The sequence below is a fragment of the Ostrinia nubilalis genome, chromosome 17 (genome assembly GCF_963855985.1).
Source record: "Ostrinia nubilalis chromosome 17, ilOstNubi1.1, whole genome shotgun sequence".
In the NCBI taxonomy this organism is placed as follows: Eukaryota; Metazoa; Arthropoda; class Insecta; order Lepidoptera; family Crambidae; genus Ostrinia; species Ostrinia nubilalis.
The window spans coordinates 8,076,735-8,089,814 of NC_087104.1; the positions used below are offsets into that span (position 1 = coordinate 8,076,735).

At 35.2% G+C, this 13,080-nt stretch overlaps 1 protein-coding gene across 1 annotated transcript; it reads left to right on the forward strand.

Moving 5' to 3' along the window:
• Window positions 1–1,182: 1,182 nt before the first annotated feature.
• Window positions 1,183–9,553, forward strand: LOC135079981 (protein twisted gastrulation). Its single transcript, XM_063974629.1, has 5 exons — window positions 1,183–1,671; window positions 1,809–2,015; window positions 5,589–5,724; window positions 6,632–6,700; window positions 8,122–9,553. Exons 1-5 carry the CDS (start codon window positions 1,470–1,472, stop codon window positions 8,228–8,230), a joined length of 723 nt encoding a protein of 240 aa, XP_063830699.1. The 5' UTR covers window positions 1,183–1,469; the 3' UTR covers window positions 8,231–9,553.
• The last annotated feature ends 3,527 nt before the right edge of the window (window positions 9,554–13,080 follow it).

The following is a 13,080-nucleotide window of genomic DNA, read 5'->3' on the forward strand; positions in this document are numbered from 1 at the left end:
TTAATTATGTAACAAATCATGAAAAAATAAATATATGGCAAAATTTTTTTTTTTTTTTTTTGCGTTCATCTGCAATCAGTCCCAAACTATAAGCAGATTTGTTCCATGCAGTTTTAACATGTTGAAGGAGCTCCCCAGCAGGATACTCCTCATTCACCATCTGTCACCAAGTATATCGTGGCGCTTCAGTCGTTTAGTGTAGCTGATGGTTGCCAACGCAGTAGCCAACTGATTTGGGTGATTTTCCAGTCGCGTTTTATATTTATTCCCTGTCAGCTTTAGCTCCTCCCTAACAGTTCTCATGCTCAGAGCTTCGTGGATTTCATTGTTGGTAATGAACCATGGTGCATTTGAGATAGTTCTTAGGATGCCATTCTGCAGTCTCTGCACTATGTTTATGTTAGAGTCACTAGCACTTCCCCACAGCTGTGCGCCGTACATCCATATTGGTTTCAGGGTCACTTTGTATATCAACAGTTTGTTGTCGATCGACAGTTTGGAGTTACGTGTCATTAGCCAGTAGATATTCCTAAACCGCATATTCAGCTCGTCTCTTTTTGTTTTGATGTGTTTTTTCCAGGTCAGCCTTTTGTCCAGATGCATACCGAGGTATCGAACAGATTCACTCTGTGGCAATACATTGCCTCCCATTTTCACTGGAGCGCAGCTTCCCCTCCTTAATGTGAACGTGACATGCACGGATTTAGTTGTGCTGGCTTTTATTCTCCATTTCTGGATCCATTCGTCGACTTTGTCAAGGCTATTTTGCAAGACGGCGGATGCTGCAATTGGATCCTTGCTGCTTGCTAGGATTGCAGTGTCATCAGCAAATGTAGCCGTTGTTACATCTTGTGTTTCTGGGAGGTCAGCAGTGTAGATAGTATATAATACGGGGCCAAGCACAGATCCTTGTGGAACTCCCGCCATTATATCTTTTATAACAGACAGTTCTCCGTCCTCTCTCACCTGGAAAATTCTGTTTGTGAGGTATGACTCCATCAATAGGTAAAAACTATGCGGTAGGTATGTTTTTATTTTGTAGAGGAGGCCTCTATGCCACACTTTATCAAAGGCTGCCTGGATATCCAAGAAATGGCAAAAATGTGTAGGCACAATTTCTTTTATCTGGCAGCTCTGGCTTCGTAATTTCCGGTTTTGGGTTTTTGACAAACAAGCGTTCCATTCACTCACTCAGTCATTCAGTAAGTTGACGAGGCGAAGTACGAAGTGTTTTGTTGAAAACATCAAAAAGTAAAAAGTTTGCGAGTAAAATCAAATCTTGAGTTAACTTTATAGTGTGCGGAATATATTAATAATATCATTTTATATCTACCTTATAATCATAATTAATAGCAAATCCTACATTTTGTTCATCTCCAAACTTTGCTTACAACTTGTGTTGTTTATTTTTCCAAGTGGTGAATTCCTCTAACTCCTGTTTACAAGAACGTAAAGTGTTTATATTAGCAATGGCAGGTAGAATATACTTTATCGTGGCGCTAATATGCGTTGTGCCCATCGTTTATGCTTGTAATGAAGCTATTTGTGCCAGTGTGGTGTCCAAATGTATGTTGACCCAGTCCTGCAAATGTGACTTGAAGGACTGTTCCTGCTGCAAAGATTGCTTCAACTGCCTCAGCTATCTTTACAGTGAATGCTGCAGTTGTGTGGGTAAGAAAATCATACATTATAATCATATTCGGTCGAACCGCTTCTATATTGTGAATTAATACAAATGTATAACATGTTTGTATGTAAATGTTCCTAAATCCATGAATGAAACTTAAATTTTATGTATCTTCCAACAGACATGTGCCCTAAACCAAATGACACACACACTGAACTCTCAAAAACGTCTTATGTGGAAGAGCTAGCTGACGGAGTGCCTGGCTTATTCACCGCGCTGACGAGTGACATTGACCCACAAGAGCGCTGGCTTTCCATCACATACCCTGTTGATATTGACTTGTCGGCCTATAGGCCTACACCTGAGAAGCAACTGGTGTACCACTTGCGTAAGTACTTATGACATTTTATTATAGTTGTTGCAGTTCACGAAGTCGAGTGAGCTTTACATGTGTGGTGGCTCTCTACTGTTAGTTTTTCAAAAGTTTTGATAGACATTACACAATCGTTACGTGCATGTACACGTACACACACAAATAAAGCTCACTCGCCTTCGTGTGTTGCAATAACTATAGTACCAGTACTTGTATTTTCAGTTTTTTTTCATCAATAATCATGATAATACATATTTTGTTTTTGTTCAAAAGTATTGTATTATTCTCATCAAATTCTCCAAACTGTCTTCTCCCAAAGATTAAAACTATAATTTTATAGCATAATTATTATTAAAAACATGAGTAGTAAGCAATTTTAAGTCTCATCACTCATCAGAATAAAAAACTAGCTAAATCACTAAACTAGATAAATATAGAATCAATAAATTGATCTAAGACTATTATATCTAATTTAGTAAGTTAGTAGTATTTGTTGTTTATAAAATTGGTAGATTTTATTAGTTAAATTGTACATGTCACCGTAAAATTGTGAATTCTGTCAGATTATAATCTGACGTATTTAAATTACAATCTAACCTAACCTAACCCACTGTTAGTTTACAATCGAACGTGTTATATTATAAACTGACTAGAGTTCACAATTTCACGTTGACATACATATTTTGCAAAATTCCTATTCATCCATAATAACTGATCTTTCTTCGACCCTGAAGTCAGACTTTTTGACAACAATATTTAAATGGTTAGGTATTGACTGTTATTATAAAGCAAAGGCCTTTTTTTGCTCATTATTTTCAACACCAATGATTTCTTTTATACAGGTTACTTTTGACACATAGTTGTGGGCGAAAGATAGGGTAGGATACCAGCCCTAAAATCATGCCTTGTAAAATTCTCAGTCGATTGATTATTTAAAAAAATACCTAGTTCTTTTCAAATGTTATCATTTCTTCCAAAGTAGATAAATCATAAGAAATCTAAAAATCAAAATGTGTTTTTGAACACTCAGATTTACTGTTATTCTCCTAGTTAGCTAATCGCAATGAATGGGCCAGAACATAGAACAATGCGCCGCCCGACCGTTAAATCTGAAGTGATAATGTTCCTAGAAAATTGAGACCTCACAGAAGTGCCTTAAAAAAGAACATTATGGGCACCCCATTGGGCGTGAGTCATTAGCTTGGAATGCCTGACTACCTGCATAGACCATTTAAAAGAGCCAGCTCATTTCATGGAATCTCAAACAGTAATGTTACCAAAGTTATCAGTTTCGTTACCTTAAGAGTAGGCGCACACCGTTGATTTTTAGTTGGCCGATAGTTGTGCCCGATTTTAATTTGTATGAAGAATCGGCCAAATCGAATCGGCGTAGTGTGCGCACTCCCATACATGCCCATACTGATCAACTGCCCGACTAAACTATCGGCCGACGAAAAATCAACGGTGTGCGCCTACTCTTACTGTTACGCCTTTACTTTTGTAAGAAGAGTATAGATTAGTTAGAGCATTTACTTGTAACAAAACAATGAACCACTCTATGATATGTTCTAGTGAAATCTAGTGTCCCTTCAACGGACCAACCGCGTACATTTTACCTGTATTATACAATTCGTAAGAACTTTACATTACATAGAATGTTCTAGTCTATACTCACCTTAAAATGCTGTATAATATGGCTACAACTTCTTTCGTTCTGTAGCTACAACATTGGCGATGGCGCATGATATCAAATTACCATCTAGATATTATAAATTCATAAAATTAGAATACTTGTATGTCATGCCCAAGGGTGTGGGATTAGAGTTACAAAGCTTCCGGTGAAACGATTATTTAGAATGTGAAATAGCTCATTAACTTCGTGGCTGATAATGTAGAAATGACTTTCATTGGCCATCCTAATTAATGATGCACTTGGGTTGCAGATTTACGGCTGTTTTGTTTGAGCTATACTACCTGAATAGAGAATGTTTGGCCAACATTTGGTTTTAACTTCTAATAATACTTTGTCACTACGTTTAATTAATTATTGAGGATGATTATTAAGTAATGTAAATAAACGTAGCGTACCTACATGGTTTTACGATTTTGGCTAATTTGTCGGTCTTTCTACAGCGTTAGCATCACGAAATAACATAACATAAATACAATTAAATAATGTTATTTACTACAACAAGCTCGTAAGATCTAATTTAATCAATCGATTCGAGGAAGAGAATCTTATAAATTGTAAATTAAACTAAACAACTGACTCATCGATACGCAAGTGTGCACGATATCGCAGATTTATTATTAGTTTATATTTTACTTGCGAGTCCGTTTTCTCACAAAACTTTCCATCGATAGCAAATCAAATGTTGCAAACATTAGGAACTTGTATTTTATCCAATGATTAGGCAATAATAAAACACAATTTAATGATCTAAAAGGTGTTCGGTTTCAGTGTGTTAATGAGAAAAACAAGAATTACATTCTTTTGCCTCTCATCCAAGAAATCCAAGAGACACAAGTACACAAGATAATCGCTACAATATTATCTTATTTTTGATTGTAAAGTTGTACAAATTTTTTAAAACGGTTTCGCACTACGTAGGTCTGAATCCGTCTTGTAGAACTACATATTGTTCAGAACATCCTCCTCATCTTGTTTTCACGGATTCAAATCGGAATTAGTGCGAAACCGCTCTTAAGCTTTGTCAATCCCGAAGAATCGGTCAGTAAGCTGATCACTTCATAACAAGATCGCCCCATTCCATTCCCAGAGAGCGTGGAGCAAGAATCAGAGTTTAGTGAGCCGCGAACATACTTAGGCTAGAGTTTTATAATCGAGCGCCGAGCTATCATCACATAGAAGGAAGGAGTGATGCTCAGGAACGTTCCCTTTTGCATATGATATCAGTTAGTTAGTTACTATGATTATGACTCCTTCAACGCCAACGATCAAATTGGGGTAAACGCTATTTAAACCCGTCCCGAAGAATCAGTCAGTAAGCTGATCACTTCATAACAAGATCGCCCCATTCCATTCCCAGAGAGCGTGGAGCAAGAATTTAGTGAGCCGCGAACACACTTAGGCTAGAGTTTTATAATCGAGCGCCGAGCTATCACATAGAAGGAAGGAGTGATACTCAGGAACGTTCGCTTTTGCATATGCTATCAGTTAGTTAGTGACTATGATTTTGATTCCTTCAACGCCAACGATCAAAGTGGGGTAAACGCTATTCAAACCCGTCCCGATGAATCGGTCAGTAAGCTGATCACTTCAAAACAAGATAGCCCCATTTCATTCCCAGAGAGCGTGGAGCAAGAATCAGTTGGTGAGACGCGAACACACTTAGGCTAGAGTTTTATAATCGAACGCCGAGCTATCACATAGAAGGAAGGAGTGATACTGAGGAACGTTCCCTTTGCATATGCTATCAATTATGTTAGTATGATTCCTTCAAAGCCAACGATCAAAGTGCGGTTAGTGCAATTATAAAACCCGCTTTAGCTGGGAAGCGCTCATATCAATCCGGAAGAATAACTCCGTAAGATCACTTTATAATATCTGTACCGTTACATCCACAGAGAGCGTGGAGCAGGAATCGGAGCCGGTGAGCCGCGACGTGGTGACGCTGAATTGCACCGTGGCCTACATGTCGCAGTGCATGTCGTGCGACAAGTGCCGCGCCTCCTGCCGCTCCATGGGCGCCAATAGCTTGCGGTAAGGGATACCAGTTTAAATGTCATTTTAAGCACTAGCTCTTAGTCTTACCAGGCCTCTTCATGTCCGCGAGTTTACATCGAAAACAAAACAAGCACGATGGCACCCTACAGGTTAGTAATCCTGTAGGGTGTCGAATAGTAATTCGACAAGGCCTCACATACGAGCGAGCATTGACTCACGCACGCGTATTCTTGTGTATGATAGAAAAAAATAAAGAAAATGGTGTACTAAATACTGTGCAGTATTTAACTGCCTGAATAATAATAAAAACACAGAATGTACTTTTTTAAGTTGCCTGAAGACACTGAGAGGTAAATAAGTGGTTAATATTATTCATGATAATTCATGCTTAAATATGTATTTCCTTCGCCATCTTCTGCAGTTTGGCACCTTACGTCACACATAATTTTACCGAAGTCAGCCCTATGGCTTCGGCCGGCTTCGGCGCAGTACCGATCACTGACGTTTGTCAACAAAATGGTGCTCGGCTCTTGAGACAAGCTAAATTACACCATATTGTTAATGACATTGAGCATACATTTTTTTTGAATACCTTAAACCTTCTGTACGTAGTAGGTACTTATTATTATTCTGTGGTCTTACTCGAAGCTTCGCCCGCCTGAATTTCTCAACATTGCCGAGCTCAACATTGATCGATTCATTGACGGCCCGGTTTCTTTGTGCACGGTCCGACGTCGCGCCCATTCTGGTGGAAATCGACTCGATTTTCAATTTTCCACCTGAACCGGCGACACGGACGACACGCGGCGTTATGTATAACATGATTTGCATATTTGACCGTTTGTAAAAGATCTATTGCGATACATATTTAACAACCAAGCAGAGTAGATAGACCTACTTGTTAGGCATTACATATTAAAATTGTATAATTTATTGATTTCAGGTGGTTCCACGATGGTTGCTGCGAATGCGTCGGAGAAAAGTGCCTGCACTACGGAATCAATGAAAGCAGGTAAATATACCTAGTAGTTGCATTAAACTGATACTAAGGATTAGTATGCATGATTCAGGAAAAACATATTTTATTATAATCTATGAGATGTGATATCACTATGATCATCCTGTATAAGTTTTAGTTATATTGTACTTTGGTCTACATTGTAAGAATGCTACATATTTAACGAGAAATTTGATAACATTGAACGATTCATTCGGTGATGATAAAAACTATAAATTCCTGTTAGTCATCTACTATAAAAATATAGATGTCAGTCTACATAATATATTTTTAAACTTTCTTTTAAACATTTCAAACGAATCCTAAATGTTTTACAAACTTTTGAAATCTGTTTTTCCCAATGTATGGACAGCACTTCAAACCAAACCTTGTAGCATCTTATGTAGACGTCTACGCGTCTGACGTCCTTAATAGATGCTATGTTATAGATACATATTCCATGTATATGTAGGAGAGACCGAAGTGAGTTGTAGTAACACAGGAGAGTTGTGACTGATGAATTTTTGGAACTTTTAACTACTAGCGAGCTCGTAACAGTGGGCGTTTTTAGTTCAAGTCTTGAGCTACCAAATGCGCGCTGATTAGTTAATAGGTTTATAAAAAAATTATAATGTTACAACTTTCCTCTGTTACAACTCACTTTGGTCTCTCCTACTCTACTGTATCCTCTTAACTGTAATAGAGCATTAAGCTGTAATAGAGCATCTATTACAGCCATAATATTCCATCCAAAATGTAATCTGTGCTATCGCCAATATCCTAAGACTAGGAAACGTCTTGTTGACCCGCAGCTGGCAAGGCCGCCCTCCGCATTAGCATAGCTGCGCGCGCGCGTATCAAATAACCGCAGGTGCTGCTAATTATTATGCCAATATCATAAGCCAGTGTCTTCCCCGCTGAGAGGTTAAGTGGAAATATACACAATAGGTTTAAAATTAATATTAACGATTTTAATCGGAAATTAGATATCGGATATTTGTGAAACTTAGGTTTGGTTAATTAATAGTAGGTAACAAAAGAAGGTAAAAGACAAAATTATTACAATCTATGAAAATCCTCTGTGTGAAAAACAACAAGAAAAGTGATGCCCGTTTTCACCATCAATCCCTAATTTTTAAGTGACCCCTATGAAAACAAAATTCCTGTTATGTGTTAACATAGGGGACACAAAATTAGGGATTGATGGTGAAAATACTCCTTCTTTGCACACATCACTGGTTCACCTTATTGTCCCGAAGCAGATAATATTTGTACTGACGCGTGTAAAAGCGCTTCAAATCAGATTTAAGATATTTACTTTAATTAAAATACATTATTTTATAACCTAACCTAAACCTGTATAAAAATTATACAGCTTAAACAATAACAACTTTTTTAATTCTTTTGTTTTTAATTGATTCATATATTTTTTTCAGATGTTTATCCTGCCCCGGCGGGAAGGCGACCACAGACAACTCCATAGACGAAGATCTGACTTACGATGACTTCGACTACGGCGAGGAAGTGGATGCGCAGGCTTTATAAATGCCATGAACGGTAAAAAATATTATGTACCCGCCACAATATTAATAATTAAGTTTACAGTTGTAAAGTACCTCGGTGAAAATCAAATTCTTCCAGATATTCATAGACTTAAAATTAAGATAAGACTGAAATGAGTATTTTTGAAATTTTCCGTCTTTAGCTAGCCAGTCAATGTGTATTAAGGCAGACAGATAAAATAACACAAAAATATTTGATGTAGAAGGTTTTATAATGTGCTGCTTGGTTTCGCACTCGTGATTAAAAACCGGGTGCTAAGTGAGGATAAAATGGTCTATTTAAACAAATATACCTATTCCATAATAGCGCACAGCGCCATCTATCCATCACAGCAATTTAATGCAAACATATCACATTTTTACGTACAAAATATTTTATAAAATATCTACTTATTCCGAAATAATATACTTAACTTTCCACCCAATTTAATGTCTACTTAATCAATCGTTCAACGAAGTAATATTTCGTCAGATATAAGTTTATAGTGGAACTAAAATAAAGAATTCGTAGCGTTTAAGACCTAAATCACATTTATTTATTATTGATAGAAATCAGGGATGTAATGTATTAATGGATATTAGTATTTTACTCGTAGTTTTATTTTTAATATTTGACATAGTAGGGTGATTTACACCATTATTTTTTTATATTGCAATACGATATTTAAAGCTTCTATGGTCGTAATAATTTTGATCTAAAATTATTTTTTATTTCGAAAGTTGAAAATTAAGATCTGATATTTTACCCTGTAAAGTAAAGCTTGATTCCCATGACATGACGTGTCCAAAATAAATTTTCTTTTTTATGTATTCACTTCGAATAAATCCTACTGTCATTGAATTTAAGTTTTATTTTACAGCTACGAATAGTGCCTTAATAAATAAATATACTCTAATATTCACAATTTACAATTTTATATCATGCCTATTTGTATAGTATAAGTTTCAATTATACGCATTTGACAGATTTAAAATTTAAACTTTTGAGTAGACTCCATTTAAGAAGAAGTCTAAAAAATCTGAAAACTGTGACTGCTCAGCTCTGATAGTCCCTAAATAAGTCTTTCACTTTGCCCAAGGCCTGTTCTAATGAAATGAAAGTTAGCAGTGTTAGCCCGTTCATTAAACAACTGAATTCAATTTAATGCCTAAAAGAACCTAACTACCTGAATATTAATTACAACGTTTTACGAGCAAGCTGATTGACGCCAAGTTGTATAGTTGTAACTCCGCAATGAATTTATTTACTAGGCTGTTTTAGATTCAGCTCGAATATTATTTACAAAAGGCTAGCTTTGAATCAGCTTACTCGTTAAACGTTGAGCTTAAATCTTAATTCATTTAACGACCGGTCTAAGCATTCAATTACATGCTGACATCGAATAGGCTACCCACACAAGTGCAAGGCTACAACTACAAAAATCTTGAGGGTTCGACTAAAGAATGGGGATGAAAATTATCTGTGCATGATTTCTTCAACTCTCAAGGATGCCGTGGACTTTTTTGAGGTGTCACGTGACACGGCGATTCGGGCGCCATCTTTCAGTCTCTAGTAAAAATTTTAATAAATATTATGTATATTCGTTGTAAAGTACGTTACTAACAATCGTCGTAGAGTACCTATGTATGTGTTAACAGAAAATTGTTTACATTAAGTTTCCGTCACAAAAATAATCATTTAGTATTATTACATCTGCCATATCCGTCCTAGGAATGTCAGTACAAACACTTTTGTGAATTTTATTGCCGAGATAATAAACTTTATTTGCTTTAACTTATCTGTATCTTGTTATGAAACTTTGGAAAAATATCTATGATAAAGAAATATTTTTTGATAATGTTAATTCGGTCCGTCCTTTGTCCTAAGTCGAAGATTATTATCGTAAAGATATCGTTTATATTAAAGTCTAATGGGTTTCATAATCATAGTAAACATGTATAAGAACTTAGAGATAAGATTGTAATACGAATTTCATTGTATAAACGAAATCTCCGAGTGCCAAATGCGTTGCTTGTACAAATTATGCCATTTAGATATTATTCTCTTATTTTTTTATATTTCTCAATCAATGATTTACGTGATCAATATAATTTTTAATTATCTCGAACAAACTATTGCCATGTTGTAGACGCGAGTCGATGTAGTGCCTTAATTAGTATTAATGTATACCTACTTAGCGCTTTTTTAGAAAAATTTTCGATTTTTATATGATATTTACAAATATTGTAAGAACGCTTTTGATGTCAAATAAATGTAATTTTTAAAAACATTTTATTTTATTTGAACATTATGATTTTTAACAATAACAAAACTTACTAAATTAAGTATAAGTACAATTCAGTCTTGAATAAGTGGTTACATTCGTACAAAAAACCTTTCACTCACTCCTTTCCTTGAGTCCATTTACATAATCGGTTTTCGAGTCATGAATTATTTAAGTCCGATTTGAATGAACTTTATAATTAAATTTAATTAAACTCAACCAGTAAATTACTATCAACTAACGTTAACATTCCATGTTAGCTTGTTGATGAGCAGCAGTCGTCCCTTCAACATCAAAATTAATTTTCTACTAGTAGTTAACTGGATGGTATATTCTTAACCCTCCACATTACGTTGTTGATTGAGTTTCTTGCGCTGCTTCTTCTCAGCGCTGGCCCATTTATTATCCCGAAGCAGTTGTAGCGTTAGTAATACTGGGACGTGTAAAACCACTTATTAAAAGCCTATTTTCATTTTCTACAGCAAATCCTTTTCTACACCTCTTCTTACTTAACAGATAAGTGCAAGTACACAGTGCACCTCAGCCGGACTTTAGGATGCTTCATAGTAAATTTAATCTACTTTATCCCCAATAATTTACGATAGCGTATTTCTGTCACTGGTACTATCACTATCTTGACCCAAGTACGGATTATTTCGCATTTGATATTTTTCGTTCGCTAATCGCAAAGTTTAGTCACGAGGACTGATAAACTAATCCTAACTTAGTTACTAAAGTTTTCTACGTTAAAAAGCTATTGAGACATATAAAATATTACTTATTTTATTACCTGATAATTACTAGAATAATTGTTTGTTTCTCTGTAACCGTTTACTTGCACGAAGACTAATATCATAGACAATATCATACAATTTGGGCCCCTCTAACTATACTTGATAATTTAATATAGAATTAGGGTCCGGTCAGCTTTAGACTTATGGAATATTGAACCTTAAAATACAAGTCCAAAGGGATCATATTGGCTATTATGTTGGTTGTTACTTAATCCGTGGATGCCCGCTCCCACGCGACTGATTTCCTTAAACGAAGCTAAGGGACGAAAATTTTTATTAATGTTTAATTTAATTTTTCAATAGGTAGATTTGACTACAACATTTGAAGCCTATTAAGTACGAAAATAAACTCATGTGCTTGGAGTAAGCTCAATCATTGCCATTTGGGTTAATCTACTACTTATACAGGGTGACTGGAACTGAACCCGCCATAGCTAATAGGCGTATAGAGGAGGTCATTTGCTAATTATTGAACCTTACTTTCTATGGCTAAAGTTTTATAGTTTAGGAGATATGTCAATTTTTATACTTTTTTCAGATTTTTCAAAAATTTGACCTAAAAACTAGAATTTTTTATCGTGGTTTGTACTTTTGTTGAACTTTGGCGGCTTGTAACTAGCTATTCAATCATTATCTGGATCAGAAATTTATTTTATTTGAATAAAGACATATTCGATATTAATATCAAATAAAAAAATCGGTTAAAATCATGCGAGAAAAAAAATTCAAGCAGTTTTTAGGTCAAATTTCGGGAAAATCTGAAACAAGTATAAAAATTGACATATCTCCTAAACTATAAAACTTTAGTCATAGAAAGTAAGGTTCAATAATTAGCAAATGACCTCCTCTATACGCGTATTAGCTATGGCGGGTTCAGTTCCAGTCACCCTGTATAGGTGTACCAGAATCTCATGGCAAATAGGGAAAATAAACTTTGTTGAGAGCAATACTGGGGAAATTGGAATAAACGATCTTGATACTGTTAAATTTTTTACTTTTATGACTTTATTATTAATGAACATGAAGTACGAATATACATTTTAGGTAGGTATGTGTATGAAGAATGTTGTTATTCATCGGGTTTTCAACGCAGGAAAAAGTCTTGAAAAATAAATAAATCGTATATTAATTTAAGTAACTAATTTTATTATGCATCATACTTTTAACTTATAACTTCATTCAGAACTAGAAAACGATTCTAATAACTCCACTTGCATTTCTTTTTCTTCAATAGATGATCACAGATAAAGAGGTATTGTAAATAAATTGCTCTTCCAGCATTTCAATGGAGAAATTTCCTGATGTTAAAAACACTATATTTCTCTGAATGGGGTTAAAATATATACCAAAACCAAAAAGACGGTGAAGTTTTTTTTGAAATCGATCAAGAAATGTCTGGGAAATTAATTATTTAAATTACCTACATATTTTCGCGTGGAATTGAAGCATAGGCGGTGCCGTTCTTTTTGTATATGGCAAGGTCTGGGATATTTAAAAAAAAAGGTTACAAAATTTTACTAAGAAAGAATCTTGAGTGACCCTAGCTGAAAAATTAAAAACTGCTAGATTTAAAAAAAATGGATCTGTCAACAGCACTGGATCAGGGGTGATTTACTGTTTGTTCTCCGAATGACTGTCGTGAATACACCGATCAAAATGGCGTGAATAGTTATGCGCAACTTTAGCGCCCTGTAACTTATTTATTTGTAGAGATATTTTCATGATTCTTTCACAATTATTATTAGTTTTACTTATATTTATTTCAAGTTTATTTA